The sequence below is a fragment of the Rhinatrema bivittatum genome, chromosome 8 (genome assembly GCF_901001135.1).
Source record: "Rhinatrema bivittatum chromosome 8, aRhiBiv1.1, whole genome shotgun sequence".
Taxonomy (NCBI): domain Eukaryota; kingdom Metazoa; phylum Chordata; class Amphibia; order Gymnophiona; family Rhinatrematidae; genus Rhinatrema; species Rhinatrema bivittatum.
In genome coordinates this window covers 270276055-270301059 of record NC_042622.1, presented here as the reverse complement: position 1 = coordinate 270301059, position 25005 = coordinate 270276055, and the positions used below count along the sequence as shown (strand labels likewise).

The 25005-nt window shown below is 47.0% G+C and overlaps 2 protein-coding genes across 2 annotated transcripts in view; both read right to left on the bottom strand.

The window, feature by feature from the left end:
* The window catches only part of LOC115096373 (tetraspanin-3-like), a 37697-nt gene extending 28213 nt beyond the window's left edge, over positions 1–9484 (bottom strand). The window contains exons 1-3 of the mRNA XM_029610877.1: positions 9330–9484; positions 666–857; positions 407–481 (exon numbers count right to left, since the gene is read on the bottom strand). Coding sequence (XP_029466737.1) covers positions 407–481; positions 666–857; positions 9330–9392 — 330 coding nt within the window. The 5' untranslated portion in view covers positions 9393–9484. The remainder of the gene's footprint in view (positions 1–406; positions 482–665; positions 858–9329) is intronic.
* Positions 9485–16450: 6966 nt separating this feature from the next.
* On the bottom strand, positions 16451–24380 carry LOC115098187 (bone morphogenetic protein 2-like). The gene is made up of 5 exons (XM_029614585.1): positions 24039–24380; positions 23292–23434; positions 22126–22248; positions 19422–19617; positions 16451–16866 (listed from the first exon to the last, which is right to left on the bottom strand). The coding sequence occupies exons 1-5, from the start codon at positions 24328–24330 to the stop codon at positions 16451–16453; spliced, it is 1170 nt and encodes a 389-aa protein (XP_029470445.1). The 5' UTR covers positions 24331–24380.
* Positions 24381–25005: the final 625 nt, after the last annotated feature.

Below are 25005 nucleotides of genomic sequence, written 5' to 3'. Positions count from 1 at the left end.
ATTATATTCTGCTTTTCACACTTTTTCAGCGCTACTGTAGGTATCTCCCTATCCCCAGAGGGCTTACAGTCTAAGTTTGTACCTGAGACAATGGAGACAAGGAGTGACAGCGGGACTCGAGCCCTGGTCTCCTGGTTCACAGCCACTGCTCTAACCACCAGGCTACTCCTCCACTCAGTAGGGACCACCACTATAAGTGGTGGTCCCTACTGGACAACCTGAAACTCCAGATGTATGCCCCTCCAGTCCTTGGACCACAAAGGGGTTCCTGGCCGTTCAGACATGACAGGCTGGGGAAGAGTTGGACAGAAAAACTAAAATTATATAACATTTTTCTACAGCTCAAAGTCTCATAGGTACGTAAATAACCAGTGCCAGCTTTCCAGTCAGATTATAAAACACTTACTCTGTTGGTAGAGAGGTAGGATATGACGGCTGAGGAGACTTCTAGACAAAGAAGAACAACGGTGAAGAATAAGAACTATAAAATAAAGAGACAGTAAGAGAGATATAATCAGAACCAAGGCATCGTCTCTTCAAAACATGTGTGTAGCACATTTAAACCCTCTACCTGCGCAATCTTAAAAGTTAACGGCAGTACTTTCACCAAGCCTATTCACACCACTGACATTTTAACATTCATAGCGCGTGTGCCAGAGACTTACAACCCCTTGCTGGTAGCGCGACTCGTTGATGGGGATACATATTCCCAGCACGCCGGTGAGAATCAAGAGAAAGGCCACCAAGACAGCCAGCCAGCCCGGCACCAGGAGGTAGTAATCCTGGAAGAAATACTTGTAGTTTTTGTAGGTTAGAATCAGGAAGGCTCCACCGAAGGCCATGACCCCTGCAGCACCCTGAGGTCAAGAGAGAAAGGAGAACCATTAGTTAAAACGTATAAACCCACCTTTACTGACAATATCACAAAAGGAGGTGAACAAGTAAAACACTGAACAGGAGATTTGTTCTATTTAATATAAATAGGATAGATAACAGAAGTCAAAGACCACAGTAACATAGTCAATGACAGCGGATAAAAAGACCAAATAGGTCCACCCGACCTGCCTAGCAAGGTGTTTAGGGTTGAAACTGCCACCCATGCAGGTTACCCCAAACTGAAATGTTCTACAAACGTTACCACCTCTGTAATCTGTTCTTCATTTCTTTCCTTGGTTTAACCCCCCCGCCCGTTAGAATTCTGCTTCTTCCCACATCTTCCGAGAGGGCATGCCATGCATCCACAACCCTTTCTGTAAGAGGGTCTCTTCACATTTTTCCAGAGTATGCCCCCCTCAAAGCTTCACATCATGACAGCTTCCTTGCCATTGGAAAAGCTTCTGAAAGGTATTAAAGTCTGTATCGTATCCCTCCCCCACTCTAGGGTACACGTTTAGGTCATTAAGTCTCATGGCTTTTGGTGCACCATTTTGGTTGCCTTCTTCTGGACTGCTTCCACACTCTTTCTGAGATACGACCTCCAGAAGTGAACAGAGTACGCCAGGTAAGGCTTCTACAATGAGCCGTACAGAGCTACTGCCGTTCCTGGTTCTGCTTCTCTGTGCGCCCAGGCACTACCTTATCACATTGCTTCACCACCTTCAGATCACCCAAGGTAGTGCAATAATAAATGGGGAGACTTCAATTACCCACATAAACATAGTGCAAGAACAAAGATACAGTTCCATCCAAACTGTTTGGATGGAACTGTATCTTTGTTCTTGCACTATGTTTATGTGAGTGCTTGCTTATGTGCAAGGTCGCTTCTGCTGATTTCGAGACTTCAATTACCCCAATATTGACTGGGTAAATGTAACAATCAGGGCATGCCAGACAGGTAAAGTTCCCGAATGGAACAAACAACTGCTTCATGGAGCAATTGATTCAGGAACCAACGAGAGAGGGAGCTATTTTAGATTTAATTCTTAGTGGAACGCAGGATTTGGTGAGAGGTAATGTGGTGGGACCATTTGGCCAGAGTGATCATAACAAATTAATGACTGGAAGGGGGACAATAAGCAAGTCTACAGCTCTAGAACTAAATATTCCAAAGGGAAACTCTGATAAAATGAGGAAAATAGAAAAAAAAAACTGAAAAAGTGCAGCTACAAAAGTTAAAAGTATACAACAGGCGTGGACATTGTTCAAATACTCCTCCCCAATTGTCACTTAGATAATTCTTATGACCTTCATACTAGGAATCATCGCGAATGCTTTTCACATGTAAAATCTCTGCCTTATATTTAATCATAGGTCATGTCTTCATTTTTAAATACATATTTAATGCAAATAAAAGATCTATATCCATACTTTAACTTATCTCATTCGAGTTTGTGGATTAAAAACTTCAGTAGAAGAAATAATGAGTCTGAGCACAAACGAATGAGATAAGTGAGAGACCAAACCTGCACGATGTCTTGTCACATCACTTTAACTCCTTAGCAATTCTCTTTTCTACGGGAGATTCTGCCATCCTGGTTACTTTCCTCGTTTCACATTCACCAGGTATTCTTCCCCGGGTTCTTGCTTTTGAGGTCCTTTGTGGTTGTCGAACCATGATCTTTTTGTATCTACCTCTTTGGAGAACCAGATTGGTTTCCTTTTTTTTACATAAAGATTTGTTGCCTTTATTGCACCCACCTTCTAAATGTTGCCCTTTGTTGTTCCACTTTATCCATCTTCTCCCAGCCTTCTAAGCTCCCCAAGGTACGTCCTCCTTTTACCAACGCCAGTACGTTTTAAACCCAGGCCTTTGATCTTCGCGCGACTTCCCTCCATCTTGGCCATTATATCAAACGATATCATCTAACGCTCACTGGTGCTCAGGTAGGCACCCACCCAGACGGGTACGCTTCATTTCTGGGTAGCAGGTCCAGCTCTTGCTCTGTCCCTTGTGAGTTCCATCACCAAACTCCATGAAGGGCAAATCGATCTCTCTACTTCTTGCAGATTTTTACAATCCATGCCTGGCAGACCACATTCTTTAATGATCATCTCTCCCTTCTTCTCCACTTTTCGTATGTCTTTGGTTAAATCTCTGTCCACCTTTTTCTGTTTGAGTCACAGGCCTGTAGACCACACCAGTGTTTTGTTTTTAAAGAGAGAGCCCGTAGTGCTTCCTTCTTTCGTCGTGCCCTCTGGTATCCCATTCAGAAGACGCACTGAACCAGGTTTATGTCCAAGGCCACCTCCACCTTTAGGGCCTACAAATCTGAAGTTTGATTGCCCAGACTATGAGCATTTGTGCTTACGGTTTTCCAGCTTCTCCTCTTTGGCTTGCTGCTCTTCCTGGTAATCTTTTCTGCCCTTTTGCTTAAGAATGGACCTTTGAGCTGATTAATTTTATTACTACCTTCACTACATCTTTGTCAGGAGCAACACTGCAATTCCATAAGCTTCCTTCTATTACCCCTATCCTCTTGTTCAGTGGTTCTCAACAGGTGTGTCGGGGCACACGAGTGTGTCACGAGGTCACGGAAGGTGTGTCCCAGACCCAGCAGAAGGCTGCTCTTTCCTCAGTCTGGACAGGAGTTGGCCGATTGCTCCTTTACTGGGTATAACAGAAAGCTGTTCTTGCTTCGTTTTCCTCTCCCTGGCTCAGTGGGATGTTATTCCCTTCACTTTCACCCAGATCAGAGAGAGATAATACCAACTCCTGTTCGTATGGGCCCGGCAGGACACCAACTTTATCTTCCTCTGCCTAGCTTGGCAGTGAGGCTGCTGATGCTCTCTTCACCCCATAGGGCCTGGACATGAAAGCAGGAGCATGAGGGAGAGAGGTGCGTGCTCTATAGATCCAATGCTGATTTCCGCTGCTGCTGCCTCATCTTCCTCTCCTCAATGCATCTTGCTCTCATCTGCTGCTGGTAAAGCAGGAGGGAGTCTCTGGATTGGACGGAAGGTTTATGCTGGCTGGGAGCCAGTAAGAGGGGGAAATGTGCTGGGCAGGAAAGCCTTGGGAGATAGGGAGTCTGCTGGGTAGGAAGGGGTGAGGGAAAGGAGGTTGAGGTTGCTGGGTAGGGAGAGATATAGGAAGAATGGGAGGAGAGATGGAAGTGGAGGCAGAGATGGAGGTGTGGGGCCTGCTGGGTTGGGGGAGAGGGGAGGTCAGGGGATGCTGAGCAGGAAGGGGTGGGAAAGAGGTGGTCAGAGGTATGCTGGGAAGGGAAGGGGAGAAGGAAGGGCAGGGAGAGTTGAGCAGGGGAGACAGGCGACACAGGGAAGAGAGGCAGGGGTGAGGGGTGTCGGAAATGTTGGACAGGGATATGAGCATGTGAAGGGATGATTGAGTAGTTGGGATAAGTGAGGGGTGATGGGGCATGGAGAGAGTAACGGGGTACAAGAGCCATATGCCGGTACTAAGAATATGTCTGTTTTGAGAATATGCATTTCTTCTATCTTTGAGCTTTGCTTACTGTGGGAGGAATATGTTGCTGCTTCTAGTTCTCCAGTTTTGCACTGCATGCAGAAGGTCTTGGGCTTCCATTCCAGTTTTTGTTTCCGCATTTGTAATTTGTGGTATTTTATTCTATAATAGGTGAAGGTCGGTCTGTCTGTGTGTGACAGAGATGAGGCATTTTACTAGCATGTAGGGATTTGTATTAGACTTATGTGTTGTATTTTCTCAGCATTATATTTGCACTGGTGGTGAACTGCTGCCTTTTTCATGGGTAGGGCTATTGCCGTTTCATTTCTTGGAGTTAGTATTACTTCGGTATGGCAAGTTTGATAAACATGTACAGAGTGGGGTTTGTTTGTTTTTTTTCCAGGTTTTGTATTATTTTACAATGCACTTGGTAGAAGAGGGATGTGATGTCCTTGGAACGGTCTAGCACTGGGGTAGGCCAGAGAACAGACCAGGCTGGACTCTGGTCTGCTTTTCACCAATTTACAAAATTATATAGCAGAACAGAAGAAAATGGCTGCTTACCTCAGCAGACTGACAATCAAAAGAAAACGTCCAGAATAGACAGCATTTAATTACAGCTTCCTTCCTCTTCCTGGGGCCCTCCCTCTCTCTCAGGGCCTCACCTTTTTATCCCTTACCCCTTCCTGTCTGTCTTAAGGTGGACCGGGCCAGATAGCTGGAGCCGGTCCTTTAAGGCAGCCTGGGGCTTTCTGTCATGTAGTTCGTGATGCTGTTATTGAAATAACACCAGCATCTGAATATCTTTTTTGTATGGTGAGTTGCACAGGGAAGCAGGAGATTCCTGTGGATGCAGAATATATGTTTACATTTAGTCCCATGACGGTCGTGTGCTCAGTGTGTCACACAAGTGAGCGTCATCTCTCAGGTGTGTCCTGATAGAAAAAAAAAGGTTGAGAACCACTGCTCTAGTTTAAATGCCTGATGACATAAAGAATCCTAAGTGAGAAATTTAGATCCTACCCTGCCATGGATAAAATGTAGACAATACCAAACCACAAGCAACGAGCAGGAACCCCAAATATAAATATCACAACAAACGAGAGCAGGGTTCCATAAAGTCTATACTCTAAATATATTTAATAATTCATATTTAAAACTATAACATCCAAAATGAACATAGCATCAGATACTTAATAAGGGCAAAGATACAATCTACTGAGTGGGTCCTAAGGTGGTGAGATGGATCAAACCTGGTTGACTATGAAATATTTAGGGTATAGATTTTATGGAACGTAGGCCGTCTTTACCCTATGGCCTTTCACTGACTTATACACAGCCCCAGCATTTCCAAAACCTGCTTTTGAGCCATGTATTGAAGTTATCTGCATGGCTGAGCCTTTCCCTGAGCAGCTAAACACTTCTGAAAGGCACTAGACTTCACCGTCTGCTTTAACCGCTTCCCAAGAGCGTGGGAATCTCTCTATTTTGCTTGAATGCTGTTCCTAGCAAGGTCATTAGTCCCCAAATGGATAACCTCTATTTTACAGCCCTCGCTTTCTTTAACTGTACTGACAATCTGGTTTGCATTTAACTATTGTGTCCCGCCCTAAAATGAATCCCCTAGTATCCCCGATGACAGTGTCTGGGCAGAAGGAGCCGTCTATGATGTTGATAGCATGGGGTTTTTGTGGGCATTTGGTGTCTTCTTTCCTTTCAGGAGCATCTTCATTTTCAGAGACAGAAAACGCATTTTGCGTGGCTATCATTTGGGAGAATGGCGTGGTCTCCGTGTCACAGTTCTTTCTTTTCCAGAGCCCACCGTAATCCATTTAGTGCTGGGATTTAGACTCCTCTGCAGGAGTGGGGGTGAATATCTTGTATACTGCACAGGTAAGGAGGATGTCTGGGTGGCTGCTAACTCCTGGTTGTCCCCTTTAATTGTAACTAATTCTGCTACAATTGCCCCAACCTAGTCACCTTCCTCTCTAGTTCTCCACCACTATTTTTATTGATGGATTTATACTTGCCTCTCCAAGGCAAAGTGGTTTACAAAGCCACTTAACAGTAAAAGCAGAGAGATAATAAAAGAGTCATACAAATAGATCAAATTCCAACACTATAAAATCAACCAAGCATTAATATCAAACAGCATAAGACCATCATCTTAAACAAAATCATGACCACCACAGGATACAGCAGCTTAAAAAAAACAAACAAACACCTACAAGCCAACAATAAAAACATTAAGATTCCAACAAAAATAAGATTAGAAAGCCCAAAATGAAAAAGCAAGTCTTGAGTCTAGATCTGGATTTAGGTAACATTTCTCAAGGCATTAGCAGCGTTAAAAAAAAACCCACACATGCTTCCAGGTAACTTCCAATCTTTAATAGTTTTTATAAACTGCTTTCTGGCCAAAAAGCCAATCAAAGCATGTACATCACATTAAAACTCTACAAAATTAATAAAATATTAACATTTTCAAACACATACAATAGAACACGTATCAAATAAATCACTGCCTTAATAAGGCAAATAAGCTATCACAACACACAGGATTAAGCGCCATAGTTTGTTTGGTTTTTTTTTCAAAACTTGCATAGTCTCTCTCAAGATGCATTTCCAGAGGTAGCAGAGTCCAGAAAACTGGAACCCCCCATACCCTGAGAACATCCTAGCCTTTATTTGTAAACCCCGAATCTCTTTTAAAAGTTGAAATCTTAAGCAAAGCTCCTTGACTTGATCTCAACACACGACTTGGTTAATGATATTCTAATTTCTAAGAAAGTCAGGCCCAGCTCCTTTTAACATCTTAAATGCTAATATTAAGATCTTAAATTGGACCCTCACCTCAAATTGGCAACCAATGGAGAGCATCATACATCACCACCCCCAGAGTTTATTTTAAGCAATCAAAACTGATCTACTAATCAAGCTCTGAACCAACTGCAATCTCTGACAATCTGCAGCCCATTACAATAGCCTAGTTGGGACACAAATAAGTGTCCCCAAATCTAGAAGCAAACAGATGTGTCTAATTATTCTCAATTTACCAAACACTTGTCTGCTTACCCTTGAGATGTGTGCCTCTCCATCCAATATGGAGTTAATATATATTCCTGAATCTCTAATCTTTTCTACTGAACTGATCTTAAATCAAGGCTACCTCTACACATAGCTGTGGTCCACTCACAAGCTTAGTATGAATCCTCAAAACTTCAGTTTTAGTAGAATTCTAGACCAACCAATTCTAATACATTGTACTATTGTACCAATCTGGCCATTTTAGGAGAAGGCAATGAGTAGTAAGACTTCCTGAGCAGATATCAGGTGGCATCCAGGACCGAAAAAAAGGGACATGTGGTTACTCAACTACTGTGACTCATTCTTCTATGCAGTCTTAAGTGAGAGGTGACATTCTGAAGTTTGCACAAGTGCAGGAATTTTAGTTAAGCATATAAATTCTCATACTTAAAACAATACCAGCTTTCTCCCCTTCCCTTCATGGCCTTCTCCTGCATGATTCAAACAGATCAGCTGTTTCAACCAACAATGCATTGAGGATACAGAGCACTCTGTGGTTCAAAGAGCTGGTCTGGAACCTGTGCAGGAGGACTAGGTTAGAGGTACTTGTGCGGCTCTCCTGCTGGCTGGGCCATGGAGGGTGAAAAGCATTAAGGATGCCCTGTGAAGCAAGACACCAGGACAAAACAAGTGTGAGGCTCCAGAGGCAGGGGCAGGAGAGCAGGGACTCAGAAGTTAGGTGAAGACTCTCCAGCATGGGAGTTCAGGGATTAAGGTAATAGAATTGGGGGAACATTAGATTAGACAAAGGGGTAAGAGAGATGGAGAGGCAGGACAGAGGTGGCCAAAAGATGGTGTCAAGGACCTATAAGGCTAGGGAGGAGTTAAGAGGTAATGGAAAGCGGGAACTGCAAAGGAGGTGAAAGAGAGGGAATAAAAGGCTGGATAAGCAGTAAGAAAGGGGCAGCTGAGGCTGGGAAGGGGATTAGAGATAGAGGAAAACAGATGAAGGCTAGGCAGGGGATGTGCAGAAACAGGGGGGAAATAAGCTGGAAAAGGAGGAGCAAGAGGGAGATATGGGTTGGGAATGAGGTGAGAGTTGGAAAATTGTTAGGTAGGCAACAGGCAAAAAGGCAGACCATGAAGACTAGGAAGGGCAATGAAGGCAAGACAGAGAAGAGGGGGGAGTAAGACACTAACACATGATGGGAAGAAGGGATAGGTAAACAGGTGGTGATGGGAGAAAAGAGAAAAACAGGTAATCAGAAGGGATGGGATTCTGAAAGGAAGTGAGAGGTGATGGGTGGAGAGAGTCAGCTTGGTGATAATGAGGGAGGGTGTGAGAGAGAAGGGATGATAGGTGGCTGCCCATCCATCCCTACAACCCCTACCACTCCCTCTGCTTGGCCCATGCTTTCTTGAATTTACAGTCCTCCTCTCCACTGGAAGGCTGCTCTATGCATGCAGCACCCTTTTTGTAAAGAAATGGGTTTTTTTTTAGCTTACTCCTAAGTCTGCCTCCTTTCACCCTCATCCCATGATCCCATGTGAGTGCAAATGCTTTGCCGATGCCGGCTAATTATAATCCTTAACGTAATTCAACCAAAGTTCAAGCCTGTTCGTCGTATGCGGCTCCTGAACATCACACAAGGATCTGTCGTCCCTGCAGAGTTTAGCTGGGACTGAGCCCTTTTTCACCCACTGTTTTCCTTTTCCCTTTCATGGGAAATCTAAAACTCTGGCAGAGTCAGCCGCCGTACCCAGCTGGAGCATTAATATGCATTAAAAAAAAACCCCAATAACTTATTTAGGTGATGATTTTATCCACCGCACCAAAGCGGGGGAAACCCTGCTCCTAATCCCCACCATAAATCATCTTTCTAATCGGACGCCACTCAAGAGCAGGCAACGGGAGATCGAAAGCCGCCCGCGAACTCACCAAGCACAAGAGGCCGAAGAAGGCCAGGAGCGGCCGCGAGAGCTGCAGGTAGCACGGACTCATCCCGGCGAGAGAAAGCCACGGCAACGGCTGCCCTCAGCCCACGCTTGTTTACTTCCGGGAAGGGCGGGACCAGAAGGCCCCTCCCCCACGGGGGCCGCCCTTAACCCTAAACCCCGCCCCGCTCTCTTCCCACCTGTGCGGTGGGCAAGGACCCTGACGTCACGTTCCTAGCCGCGCCCCCTCCCGGCGTCCCTTGGCCCCGCCTCTCCCGGTGGGCGGGAGGAGGTCCCGGGTGGCGGATTGGTTGGTTCTGCGATCAATCTCATGTATAAGTGAGTGTGCAGGGCTCACCCCCCAGAGCCTGAGGACTCGGAGAGATTTATTTTTCACTGGGCCGCAGACTTTTTGGGTTTTCATACATTTTAGAATGTCAGATCCCCACGTAGTAACATAATAATGAAGGCAGTTAAGGACCAAATGGTCCATTCAGTCTGCCCATTAGGCTTCTTATGGTAGTAACTGCCGCTCCATGCAGGTTACCCCCTGCTAAATAGCCACTGCCATTAGCAACGGTTACATGGAATAGACTTAGTTTTTGGGTACTTGCCAGGTTCTTGTGGCCTGGTTTGGCCTCTGTTGGAAACAGGATGCTGGGCTTGATGGACCCTTGGTCTGAACCAGTATGGCATGTTCTTATGTTTCTGTTAAGGATAGTAACTGCCGCTCTGTACAGGTTACCCCCATGTTTCTGGTAAGGGTAGTAACTGCCGCTCTGTGCAGGTTACCCCCATGTTTCTGTTAAGGGTAGTAACTGCCGCTCCATGCAGGTTACCCCATGTTTCTGTTAAGGATAGTAACTGCCGCTCCATGCAGGTACCCCCATGTTTCTGTTAAGGATAGTAACTGCTGCTCTCATGCAGGTTACCCCCATGTTTATGTTAAGGATAGTAACTGCTGCTCCATGCAGGTTACCCCCATGTTTCTGGTAAGGGTAGTAACTGCTGCTCCGTGCAGGTTACCCCCATGTTTCTGTTAAGGATAGTAACTGCCGCTCTATGCAGGTTACCCCCATGTTTCTGTTAAGGGCAGTAACTGCTGCTCCATGCAGGTTACCCCCATGTTTATGTTAAGGATAGTAACTGCCGCTCCATGCAGGTTACCCCCATGTTTCTGTTAAGGATAGTAACTGCCGCTCTATGCATGTTACCCCCATCGTTTCTGGTAAGGGTAGTAACTGCGGCTCATGCAAGTTACCCCATGTTTCTGTTAAGGATAGTAACTGCCGCTCCGTGCAGGTTACCCCCATGTTTCTGTTAAGGGTAGTAACTGCCACACCATGCAGGTTACCCCCATGTTTCTGTTAAGGATAGTAACTGCCGCTCTGTGCAGGTTATCCCCAAGTTTCTGTTATGGGTAGTAACTGCTGCTCCGTGCAGGTTACCTCCATGTTTCTGTTAAGGATAGTAACTGCTGCTCCGTGCAGGTTACCCCCATGTTTCTGTTAAGGATAGTAACTGCCGCTCTATGCAGGTTACCCCCATGTTTCTGTTAAGGATAGTAACTGCTGCTCCATGCAGGTTACCCCCATGTTTATGTTAAGGATAGTAACTGCTGCTCCATGCAGGTTACCCCCATGTTTCTGTTAAGGGCAGTAACTGCTGCTCCATGCAGGTTACCCCCATGTTTATGTTAAGGATAGTAACTGCTGCTCCATGCAGGTTACCCCCATGTTTCTGGTAAGGGTAGTAACTGCTGCTCCGTGCAGGTTACCCCCATGTTTCTGTTAAGGATAGTAACTGCCGCTCTATGCAGGTTACCCCCATGTTTCTGTTAAGGGCAGTAACTGCTGCTCCATGCAGGTTACCCCCATGTTTATGTTAAGGATAGTAACTGCCGCTCCATGCAGGTTACCCCCATGTTTCTGTTAAGGATAGTAACTGCCGCTCTATGCATGTTACCCCCATGTTTCTGGTAAGGGTAGTAACTGCTGCTCCATGCAAGTTACCCCCATGTTTCTATTAAGGATAGTAACTGCCGCTCCGTGCAGGTTACCCCCATGTTTCTGTTAAGGGTAGTAACTGCCACACCATGCAGGTTACCCCATGTTTCTGTTAAGGATAGTAACTGCCGCTCTGTGCAGGTTATCCCAAGTTTCTGTTATGGGTAGTAACTGCTGCTCGTGCAGGTTACCTCCATGTTTCTGTTAAGGATAGTAACTGCTGCTCCGTGCAGGTTACCCCCATGTTTCTGTTAAGGGTAGTAACTGCTGCTCCGTGCAGGTTACCCCCATGTTTCTGTTATGGGTAGTAACTGCTGCTCCGTGCAGGTTACCCCCATGTTTCTGTTAAGGATAGTAACTGCTGCTCCGTGCAGGTTACCCCCATGTTTCTGTTAAGGATAGTAACTGCCGCTCTATGCAGGTTACCCCCATGTTTCTGTTAAGGATAGTAACTGCCGCTCCATGCAGGTTACCCCCATGTTTCTGTTAAGGGTAGTAACTGCCGCTCCATGCAGGTTACCCCCATGTTTCTGTTAAGGATAGTAACTGCCGCTCTATGCAGGTTACCCCCATGTTTCTGGTAAGGGTAGTAACTGCCGCTCCGTGCAGGTTACCCCCATGTTTCTGTTAAGGGTAGTAACTGCCACACCATGCAGGTTACCCCCATGTTTCTGTTAAGGATAGTAACTGCCGCTCTGTGCAGGTTATCCCCAAGTTTCTGTTATGGGTAGTAACTGCTGCTCCGTGCAGGTTACCTCCATGTTTCTGTTAAGGATAGTAACTGCTGCTCCGTGCAGGTTACCCCCATGTTTCTGTTAAGGGTAGTAACTGCCACACCATGCAGGTTACCCCCATGTTTCTGTTAAGGATAGTAACTGCCGCTCTGTGCAGGTTATCCCCAAGTTTCTGTTATGGGTAGTAACTGCTGCTCCGTGCAGGTTACCTCCATGTTTCTGTTAAGGATAGTAACTGCCGCTCCATGCAGGTTACCCCCATGTTTCTGTTAAGGATAGTAACTGCCGCTCTATGCAGGTTACCCCCATGTTTCTGTTAAGGGTAGTAACTGCCGCTCCATGCAGGTTACCCCCATGTTTCTGTTAAGGGTAGTAACTGCCGCTCCGTGCAGGTTACCCCCATGTTTCTGTTAAGGGTAGTAACTGCCGCTCCGTGCAGGTTACCCCCATGTTTCTGTTAAGGGTAGTAACTGCCGCTCCGTGCAGGTTACCCCCATGTTTCTGTTAAGGGTAGTAACTGCCGCTCCGTGCAGGATACCCCCATGTTTCTGTTAAGGGCAGTAACTGCCGCTCTATGCAGGTTACCCCCATGTTTCTGGTAAGGGTAGTAACTGCCGCTCCATGCAGGTTACCCCCATGTTTCTGTTATGGGTAGTAATTGCCACTCTGTGCCGATACCTCCCCCCAAGCCTTATAATAAGGTTAGTAATATTATTTACAATCAAAACCAAGCAACTGTCAAACCCATAACAAAATTACTGCTAGCAACATTTTTACTGGGTGAGGAGCCTTCTTGAAAATTCAGACAATGCTGCTTGACGTGCTTTGCTTTTGAACCTGGCTGTAGAAGCAGTCCTGTGCGTTTTCCCTCATATTTGCATATCAGTACCCCGGACCGTAAAAATCAGGGCCCGTGTCGGTTGTCCTCTGAATCCACTTCCTCAACTGCCGTCAACCGGAGAGAGCGATGTCGCAGTGGCATCAAAAGCACGAGGGCTTATTGATTAAGGGTCATAATCCCTGGTGCCTTCTGTTAGGAGACTTACTATAAACTCTACCTCGTCACTGACGTGTGACAAAGGACGCCGCGAGTTTCCGCTAGATCAGGCCTTGGTCTAGAATCTGCAACCTGGAGCCTTTTCAAACTGCAGCAAATTTCTTATTCCTCCCCACCCATTGCAGCAGAAGTGGAAGGTGGAGGCCCCCCCCCCGCTGGTGCCAACCCAAAACCTTTATATTTTCAGAAAAATAACCACTAGGCATAGCCACATACAAAGACGCCTGGGTTTAATAATGGTGTGAGGAAAGGTGACAGGGCTGTCCTTGGTGGGAAGGGGGTGATGGGGTTGATTGCCCCAGGGCTTGGTCCTTGCAGAGCCCCCCTCTGACCTCTGCGACCTTTTCCCCCCCTATCAGCGCTAGAGAGGTTATTGGGAGGAGAATGCTAGAGAGCTGGCGGGTCAGGAGCTGTAGTGGTCCGTGTGCTGCAAAGGTGTTTCTTTCTTCTCCCACTGCCGTTCAGCCTCACAGGAGATGAAATCACCACCCCCCCCCCCCCCCCTCTGCTCTTCGGCCTCAGCAGGACCCCCCATCCCTCTTACGTTCAGCCCTGTAAGAGAGTAACCGAGTAGCCAAGACTGAATCCTTAAGGCCCGGCACTGTCATTACGGATTCGGCTAAACTCTGGCTAGCTCCAGCATTTCTTTTTCTCTGCTGTCACCATGATGTGACCAAGGTAGACTGTTTTTTTTGTGCGTGTGTAGCCCCCTCCCTGGGTGCAGACTGCACTCCGACGGGGCCATAGAAGACTTTGATATGGGGTGGGTCACTCTGCCTGGCTTTTACACAGTTTCTTTTTTCCCCAGGGTTGGGGGATCCTTTGTTGGCGAGAGGAAAGATTTACTTCAGGGCCCAGCGGGTGACTCCAGTTTTATTTTTCTTATCCCTGAGAGAGTGGTATTTTTCCTTCTCGGTGCCTGCTGCGAGTGCCAAATAAAACACCGGAGCCACCGAGTTAAGTGTCCAAAATGAAAGTCCTTACTGTTGCAGAAGTCAGATGGAGCATGGCACAAACGTAGTGCTCAGCAGCACAGACTTCCTCGTGTGTTGCCATCCTTTCCCTCCGTCTGTGCGAGTGTGTCCATTCCCAGAGCCAGGGACCCATCCCCTCCCCAGGGCTTGGTTAAGTGTTCCCAGGTGGGCAGGAAACCCCCTTCCAGTCTGGGCACAGAGAGGCCAGCTCCTCTCTCTCCCCATGGATGAAGACGCTGGATGGCTGTCCTCTGTGTTCTCAAGTTGTCCTCACACATAATAGATCTTTTTTTTTTTTTTTACTTCTTCTTTTCCCTCTCTCTCTCTCTCTGGATCCTGGATGGGAGGAATCGACTTGGAGCAGGCAGCTCTCATTGCTGCATTACAAAAAGGCAGGGGCAGTCTGTAATCTTCCTCCTGGATCTCACAAAGCAGGTCATAGTCCCTGAAAAGAGTTTAACCCGGGAGTTGCTCCTTGCAGCGGCTCCTTGCTCGCTGGGGGTGTGGAAGGGCAGCTCTTCCCTGACCCGGGCATTCCCCAGATATGCCCTGAACCCGGTGGTACCCAAGGGTCTCGCAAAGCTTCTGCCACGAAAAAAGTGTGAAAACCCCAAAAATCAACCTAGAGGGAAATCCCCACCAGCGAGTGACTGGGCTGTTCAGGATCCCCCGGGGCAGGGTAATGCCGGGCGCCTCTGAGTGGGCCTGAAAAATGCAACGCAAATACCGCTCCCAACTCTCCGCACAGCCTAAGGGGCTGCACACGGCCTCTCAGCAGGGAGCTGCCTAAGAAACCTTTCCAGGGGGAGGACGGCCTCGTAGGGAGGGGCTGCACTGAATTGTAAACTACTGCCCCCCCCCCCTCACTAATCTATGCTGATCTTAAGTAGGAGAAGGGTTTCCCCAGGACTTCGTGTTACATGTGTCCCAAATCACAGGAGATTTCTAAATCTGCCCGTACAGTTTCCCGCTGAGCTGTTACAGAAATGTTACTGCCTCGGTGTGTACATTATTTTTTTCTCCGAGACCTGCAGAAGGAACCAGTTTGCTCTCAACACTGGTACGGTGGCCAGCGTTAAAGATCCGCGGACCTAGCGTTTTCCTCCTGTTGTGGTTTGAAACCTGTTTTCTCTCTGGCTCTGTTTGACGTTCTTCTCCTCGCCAGGGACAGGTTCACCGACAGGCAGAGCAGGCAAATGCCCACTACAGGCAGCTGGGCCCAGTGGTGCTGCCACCCTGCCCGTGCACCACGCCAGCCGTTGCTCTTCCTCGTCATTTTCCTAATGTTACCTAGGAAATTTGGGGTGGGGGGAGGGGCGGGCAACGAGGGGACAGATGGCTGCCCACAGGCCTAAGAGCAGTGGAAGGTATAAATCCACCATCGGGCCGGACTGTGATTTCTACTCCTCGTTTTCCTTCCATCCCCGTGATACTCCCCTTCATAGGATCGACCCCGCCAGCCCTCTCCCGGTGTAAGGGATCGAGGCCCGTGAATAGAGTCAGCCATGTCGCTGCTGAGGGGGAGGAAAGGGGAAAATCTCTCAAAGCACCGGATGAAGGTCATAAACCACGTCCTTCCTGCTTTGATAGTTTGTTGGCATAGTCCTATTACTGAATAAAGGGGGAGGTAGAATAGTTTGTATTAGGTCACACACATCAAGTGATTCTTTTAATATTCAGTAAATATTCAATACAAATCAAACACATCCACATTTACAGATTTACAAAATGTACATTAGCACCTTCCTTTGTAACCTTATATATTATCCTCTCTTTTATGTACATATAATACAGAGCATAGGGCCATCTGCCTAGTTTCATGTTTCTGTACAAAACGTCTAAGAACCAGAACAGGTAGGGAGGCAGGAAGAGCAGTTACCCTGCCAGGAATCTGATTGTACAGTTCTGGACCAAGGGGGCTTGCCAACTTATTCCATCAAGTTCTCCTCTCCGTGGACCATCCTGCATGCTTCTGACGCTCCCGCTTGTGGTTAGCCACAGTGACCTCTGGCAAAAGAAGTTACAACTAGAGATTTGTGCGAGTCAAATAGAGTAACCCAGCCTAAGAGTGAGTCAGAGCTTGGGGGACCCCTCCTCCTTGGCTCCTTTGCAAAATGGAGTTTGGGCAGGATTAACTGCTTGAATGTTCTGACCAGTGGATGTGTGGGACACCACGTGCCTAAGAGGCAATGAGCGGGGATCTCTTTCCAAGATGTGGCACTTCTGCAATTTAGAAAGTGAATGTGGCTGCGGGTGGGTGGGGAGGGACTCTGCCCATAACTAGTGTGTCCCGATCCCTGTACAGTGCCGTCCTGCGTTGTGCGCGCGTTCAACTCCTTTGGCGAGGAGAAGACTCAGTGGCACCCGCAGTTGCCTGCCACCATGTCATCATACTGCTTGAGGACCACGTTCTCATCATCGTCAAAGTAGAGCAGGTTGATTGAGAAAAGTTGGTCTGGGACACAGCAGGGGCTGTTCACCCCCTTGGTGAGCTTGAGAGCGTTGATAATGGATTGTACAGTAGCATGATTAGTTGGTCGCATGTTCTGACCCAGGGGAAATGGACAGGTGCCCTTGCAGTGATAAGCATTGTAACCACGTGGGGAGATGATCCATCCAGACCAACCAATCTCCTCAAAGTCGACATAGAGGGGGTGCCTCTGGCATGGCAAGCGTCCATCCTCTGCCCCCAGGGACCGGGTTAGCCGGGTGCGGTTAGGGTAGGGTGCCATAGGTTCATTTGGAAGGACTGCCGGTTGCACGCTGGCATCTGTTGAGAGAAGTGAAAGGGACAAGTTAATTGTGCTACTGGGGAAACGAATAAGAAGATGGAGGCCCAACAGATAATGCGTGGTCCTTTGTGGGTCCCATGCAACACAACTTCAATATTAAGAAGAAGCAGTGCGGGCCCTGGCTCTAGCACCAGCAAAACCCAGAATCCTCTGCCACTTCCGGACTGTCTTAGAGGCCCCTTTAGCGTCCTAACTGGTCACTGCAGATCACTCACAGGCAGAAAGATACAGAAGTAGTCCCAAGTCTATTGGTCGCCACTGGTCTGATTAAGAAGACTTTTCTAACACATCTTGATGTCGTGCCTGATAAGATTACACCCCATGAACTCCAGAAGGAGGCTCTCTTTAAGAAGGGCATTAACGGTAACTTTGAAAGAACGAGATCATCCCCCAACATGCCGTGGCTTACGACTGAGGGTCATTTCTGTCAAGGTATGCACAAAGCAAACCCAGCTGGAGAAAATGCCCTGAGAGCAGGAAAGGACCATAATCATTAACACGTGATGTATATGCTGGTGTCATCACAAGCTCTGTTTTACCCAAAGTTACTTTGTCATTGACATTTACAAGATTAAGATCATTCTCACTGCCTCCATGTTGTCCGCTCAGGGAATGGAATGAGTCTCAGCTGAACCTAAGTTCTGAGGTTAGTTTGATAGTGAGAGGAAAACTGCCCTTTTTTTTGTTTTTTGGATAAATACTTTGAAATTTTCTTGTGAATGCAATGCTCGAGAAAGTTGCCCCTTTCATGATACTGGAAGTGGACATCCTCCATTTATCCACAATCTGCTGCGATATATGAATGACTGGCAATAGTCACATTTAATAAGTTACATTAAAGACACGACAGAAGCCATGGGCCACACTGCCCTGTCAATGTGACTCAGCTCTGCTTTGGAGAGTCCAGCAGTCAGGGTCAGAGAGCCATTCAGGCTCCAGGCCTGTGTCACCTTTGGCTTCTCTTACCAATCTGTGCCATATCGAGGTGGTCTTTTATTTTAGTAACGGGGGTTACCTGTCACTGGGAAATTAACTGAAACCACCGTTATACACAGGTCAAGTTGGCAATCAAGAGGGATTTGCAAGAAGCAAAAATGAGACTGGATAGATAGGCCTTCACCATCATCATCTTTATTTATCTAACGCTTTCCCAGTTTAACACCAAGGCAACTAATTGCAAGGCGAATGGCCTTCACCTGATGTCCTATTCTAGCTTTCCTTGTCATCCAACAGCTTTCGGTCATTCCTGATCAGAGTTTGACCTTGACCAGTGATCTAAAAGGGAAAGGCCCAAAGCCATCCAGTCCACCTACTGCAGAGCGGTCCTAGAAGACAGATTGGAACTTTCCTGAGACTGCCTTCTCTACGTACAGAGCTTAATTTGTAGACAAAAAGGGAGAGGAACTGTGGAGCATCTCGAGTGAGGGGAGCAGGGCCATGTGTGACCTAAGTGAGAGGGAGGGACCAGGGCTGGATTCTTGTATAGGCGGCATACAAAAGATTTCAAATAAATCAATCAGTTCCCCTCCTGTCCCCTTAAAGGCGAATTTTAAAAGCCCCACGCGCGGCAAATCCGGGAGATGTACGCGTGACTGGGACGCACGCGTACCACGTGGATATTAAGGGTCTCCCAGTACGCTATTGGAAAGGGTTTCGCAAAAAAGGGGCGGGGTCTGGGCGGGCCGGGACAGCGCCATTAAGGGAGTCGCGCACAAGCGCGCGCCGGGATCCGATGACCATGTAAGCTGCTGCCGCTAGGGACTACGGGTTAAGTAGTAAAATAAAAGGATTTAGGGTAAGTCAGTGGGGTTTTAGGGGTCGGGGCTAGTAGGGTAAAAGGGAGTCAAGTTAGGTAGGGGGCGAACTAGGAGGGAACAGGGAAATAGGCCCCTATTGTGTCGCCGCGCGCATCTACTAAAATCCCCTCAGTTACGTGCACGAGACGGCATTCGCGCACACATGGCCCGTGGCAGTATAAAATCTACTCGCGTGCACGGTTATAAACATGCGCGCATGGAGGCGTGCATGTTATAAAATCGTTGCGTCCATGTGCGTGCGCGCGCCAGCAAACGTGCGCACGTGCGCCCACGCGCGACACTTAAAATCTAGCTTCTAAAGAACAGGAGGGAAGGGGCTGGTTTAGGCAGCAGAGTGGCCCTCTCTCTGCTCGGTCTGCTCCAGGCTAACCCCCTCCCTCCTCTCCTCTTCCCTGCAGGCTGCCTGGAGGGGAGGGGCTGGAGCAGAGGACCCCTGCTGCTCTGCCTCTTAGGGCTGAAAAGAAGGGGTGGAACTGCCTTTCTTCTGCAAATGAAGCCTTGCCTAAATAGGCAGGGTGCGGGTGTGACATTTGCAGAAGGATTGTTTGAGAAATACATTTAAAAGGGTGTAGTAGATTAAAAAAAAAAAATGCAATCAGGTGGAGAAAGCTAGAATCTCCTAATTCAGTTTCAGTTTCCTGAAGTCCTTCCCTGTCTGGTGGGATCAGCACACGTGTGCAGCCCCCTCCGGGCCTGGTAGAGTCATCCCTTCTTACCTTGGAGACTGTTGAAGGACACAGTCCCTCTCCGGCCATCGTCAGTGAAGAGGACCAGCATGGGTTGCTTGCTCTCGTGATGGTGTTTCCCGGAAGCAAAACGTACAAGGTTGGGCTCCAGAGGGCTCCCCGCTAAACCCCAGACGGTGACCAGCAGCCCGTGGTTGGCGCTTTCCTCGTCATTCCACGCCCGCACCTGCAAAGCCCAGCAAAGGTCCAGTAAATCACGAATCGTCCCAGTCCATGCCATTACTGTAAAGGACGCATTTCCAACCTCGAAAAGTGAACACAACTACAACCCAGGAAAAAGCAAAACCCTTGACTTTCAAAATATTTTCTGCACAGGTGGGGCTTTGCTCCCAGGTCTTGGAGCCTTCAAGCCAGATGCAAAATAAACGCAAATCGCTTAACAGTCAATGGCTGGCTTCCAATTTTTTCAATGTTATTTGATTTATTTTTTTTTTTTTAATTGATAATGATAGCGTGCAAGTGTTTTGTTCTTTGCATTTTTCTTCCTAGCAATAAAACCTCTCTTTCATTAAACCTTTATTTCCAGCATCCAAAAAAAATCTGTACACACATACACACACACATATATATATATATATATATATATATAGATAGATAGATATATATAGATATATATATATATAGATATATAGATAGAGAGAGAGAGAGAGAGAGAGTGATAAGAAACACGTATTGGTAAAGACAAGGGAAATTTGAGACAGATGGACTCACTATGGAGCCAATTCACTGCTGGGGCTTAGATGCACTAAGCATTTTTTTCTATAGACAAAAAAAACAGGAGGGGAAACTTTAGCCACCGGGGCCTAGGATTGTCTTTCCATTCTGAGACCTTGATGAACCGGGCCCTATAATCGCTGACAAGAGTCTGAAGCTCCTGCCTGCTAGGAGGACGATGCTGGGGTAAAATGACCATGAGAAGCCTAGGGTCAGACCTGCAGGGGGTTAGAACCCCACTTTGACATCGTGGGCTGAATCGTCCAAAGTCTGTGAGGCACTGGGGTCCTCTAAAACTGGGACACAACTGCATTAAGAAATTTGGAAGAGACACGAGTGCAGCTCGTATGGAGTGGTGGGAGATGGCGTATGGAGGGGTGGGAGATGGGGTATGGAGGGGTGGGAGATGGCGTATGGAGGGGTGGGAGATGGGGTATGGAGGGGTGGGAGATGGGGTGTGGAGGGGTGGGAGATGGCGTATGGAGGGGTGGGAGATGGCATATGGAGGGGTGGGAGATGGCGTATGGAGGGGTGGGAGATGGCGTATGGAGTGGTGGGAGATGGCGTATGGAGGGGTGGGAGATGGCGTATGGAGGAGTGGGAGATGGCGTGGCGGCCTTGGGCAGCTCAACATGGAGGACCCCGCTGGGGAATTTACAGGCTTCCTCCTGAGTGCTTCTACTTTTCAGTAGCCTAAATGCCTAAATCTAACATCTTTACCATACCAGGTACTGTACTTAGGGATCTGTGTGCTTATCTGTTATGTTTTATTGATTTAATATGTTCATTTATTGATTCTACGATGTACTGTTTTGGTTGTATTTATTCTCATTACTATAAAATACTTTGTGTACAAAAATGTGGAAAAAGTCAAATAATAGAATACCTATGCAATTATATATATATATCTATAACACATACACATATACACTCACACACACACCCATACATACACATACATACCCCCATACATACACACACACACACATATACACCCATACATACACATATACACACACACACACATATACTCATACATACACACCCATACATATATACACACACATATACACCCATACATTCACACACTTACACCCCCATACATACACACATACATATACACACACCCGTACATACACATATACACACACACATACATATACACCCATACATGTACATATACACACATATACACCCATACACCCACACACACACACTTACACCCATACAATCACACACACACATATACACCCATACATGCACATATACACACACCCACCCACACACACACACCCCATACCCATACATACACACACATATACACCCATACATACACATATACACACATACACACAGATGTACACATACACACACAACACCTAGCATGTATTTTCAGATAACCTTTTGTTTTAGGTTCTTTCCCCCTGTATATTTTGTTTCAGTCCTGCTTGTCCCATACATAAGAACATGCCATACTGGGTCAGACCAAGGGTCCATCAAGCCCAGCATCCTGTTTCCAACAGTGGCCAATCCAGGCCATAAGAACCTGGCAAGTACCCAAACACTAAGTCTATTCCATGTAACCATTGCTAATGGCAGTGGCTATTCTCTAAGTGAACTTAATAGCAGGTAATTGACTTCTCCTCCAAGAACTTATCCAGTCCTTTTTTAAACACAGCTATATTAACTGCACTAACCACATCCTCTGGCAACAAATTCCAGAGTTTAATTGTGCGTTGAGTAAAAAAAGGAGGACTGTTTAGCTTTTGGACCCACTGGAAGGCAAGCTTATTGTGTCTGGGGTTTCTGGAAGATGCATCTGACTGCCTTCAGCATCAGCAGTGAGTACTCCACAAAACTAAAATCCACCGAGTTAATCAGAGTTGAGAGTGGCAGCAGTCCTCATGCACGCTCTCTCTCTATCAATGTGAGCAGCCGGGAATAAGAGCCTGACACTTACAGCCTGGGTGATGGAGAAGACCTCCCACCCGCTGGCCTGTAAGGGGATGAGCCTGGAGGACAGCAGCTTCTTTCCTTGGGAGAAGTCCATTTTGTTCTTGTCCAAAACCTGATAGATGTTCACCTAGGGAAAAAAATCGGGAGAGAAACACAATCCCAATTACCTCCGCAGAATAAAAGGTCATTGGGAAGCCGGAAAACTTGTCATGATGTGATTGTTTATTTATTCTCCTACATTTATGACTTGCCCAGTTACATGTGCACTCCAGGGGAGGTACAACACAGTACAATCAAAATGTGCTATCTTATGTTACACTTGTATGTCGCCTCTTTCAAACAAACGTTCGCCCTGAAGCAGTTCACAATAAAAACAGATTCAATAAGCAAAAACATCGTCATCATCATAATGCAAGACAGCAATAAAATGCAATGCAATTAAAATGGAAATTGTAACACCGCCACGCAAATGTAACTGACAGCTTGACGCTTCCAGTTACCAAGTCCTCAATAACTTCCAAGTCCTGAGTAAGATGTAACGCTGGGGACAAGGCTACCCTCAATCTGGGAGTCTGGTCTGCTTGAAGATTTAGAACTCGGAGTTGGTAAATAAATAATCCACATTCAGCCCTGTCAGGAGAACCTCAAAGGAAATGAAGTAGCATTTAAATCTACTGGAAGGGTTCCCTTAACCAATGGAAACTGTATCCATCTCAACTTCCTTAACTTACAAATATAGTCATTGTGCTCAGTTTTCCTTTGCAGAATAAATGTCTCCTTTGCCATGAAAGTATTTGTAAACATAAAAAAATAAAATGACGAAACAATAAGTAAGCACAATAAATACAGACACAATAATATTAGCAAAATACAAGTTCTCTTACGTAGCGCAGTATCAAAGCACAGCTATATCCCCAAACAGCAGTCCTAAAACAGCCTATTAACAACAGTCTGAAAATAATAAAGACTGAGAGAGCTACAAGGAAATTCAGTGTTAATTGGACTGGACCTCCAAAGACAGTGTTGAAAGGTAACAGCCCAGCATCTCTGATTGATCAAGGAAAAGGCTATTTAAAATCCAGAGGTTTTTCCCCCCCCAGGGACCAACACAAGCCCTGCAGCCCTGCATTAAAGGACACAAGGCCGAAGGCTGTGTCCCCTGCCTCCTACCTGGCAGAAGTGATGTCTCCTGAAGGAGGGCAGCTCGCTGACCTTCGGTCCAAGCTTGAAGAGATGCAGCTCAGCGGTCAGGATCTTCTCCGTCTTGGCCACACTGAGCAAGTTAAACTGAAAGTGCATCCGATCGCTGTGAACTGAAGACGGGGGAAAGTCAAGCCAGGCAAACAGAGGGTCCCTATTACCTACAAGGGGGCAGGAAGGGGGGTGACTTGCTAGGTGTAACTCACAGAGAGAAGCCCTCCGCCTTGCACGAACACACAAAGCAGGGCTGCCAGCTTCTGGAGCGGGTGCAGCGTAAGCTTGATAGTCACAACCTTTAAGGAAGGCCCTACAGCGTTTCAAGACCACTTTATAGATTAAGAACTAGACGTGCTGCTAAGTCTTTGTCTCACAGAACAAAACGAGGGAAAAAAACCCTTCAGTATATCTGGATGTGCTCATCAATTAGATGCTTAGGGGAAAAAAACCCCATTTACATAAGAACATAAGAAAATGCCATACTGGGTCAGACCAAGGGTCCATCAAGCCCAGCATCCTGTTTCCAACAGAGGCCAAACCAGGCCACAAGAACCTGGCAAGTACCCAAAATCCATTTAATACAATGCAACTTTTTTTTTTCTGTCAAAGATAAAGTATTTCATATTCTGTACAGTATCTAGCTACATCTAAGAAAAAAAGAGAAGAAGGTAAGGTCCTGCTCAGAAGGACACCTGAAGGTCACAAAAAGTTTGCTCTTACTTTTATCAAAGAAGCTGCGGACGGTGTTGCCCTCCAGAAGGTGGGGATCCTTGGTGACCCCATCAGCGTCAGCCACCGTGTTGTAGAGGTCCACCATGTACTGGGGGGGCTGCTTGGTGTGGTGGGAGAAATGCGGGGGGTCTTCTATGCCAAAAACCTCCAGAAGCCTTCTGAGGGCCTCCGACCTCACTTCCTCCAAGTCCTCTCCCGGGAGAGGCCACCCCTCTGCGCCGTCCGCGGGTCTCCCAGGACAGCCCGGCACCGCGGCCAGGAGCAGCAGAAACCCCAGCATCGTTCTGGATCCTGCCCTGCCAGGGGGCTGCTCTGAAATGGTCTGGGGCAGTGGGGCTGGGAGTTTGAACGCCTCTGGGGAGGGAGATCGCCAAGGGCCCAATTTATACCAGGCTGAAAAAGCAGCTGCAACTTTTAAGCTCTGAAAAACCAGATGGAATTAGGACAAATATGCAAACCAGCAATCAGTAAATGTAAAGAAAGCTAATTGCGGTGTTAACAGGGTGCGAAAGCTGAACCTCCAGTCCCCTGGCTACAATTAGCCCCAGTACACAACCTCCACGGAGCGGGAAGTGGCGCAGCTTGTGTACCTTTCTTATTGTCAAGCTTGGGGGTGGGGGCCGAGGGGACTCTTGTACAGGAAGGAGCAGCCAAGATTTGAACACCTGGAGGGTGGCAAGGTTTGTCCATCATTTTTCTCCAGTAAATGTGAAATCACCCTATTGTGAGGGCTCAGCCAGGAAAGTTTGCGCTCAGCAGGACGTTAACCTCCTTCTAATGAATTTAATAATGGGACAAACAGGAGAACATTGGCATTCATGCATTAACCCCCTTTTTTTTATTTTAAAACAAACAGCAGAGGAAAAGCCTTGGGGGAGCTGAGAGCAGGCGAGCTGGGCTTTTGTAACGGAGGGGAAAGAGCCACAAGATGTTCATTTGAACAATATATTACACC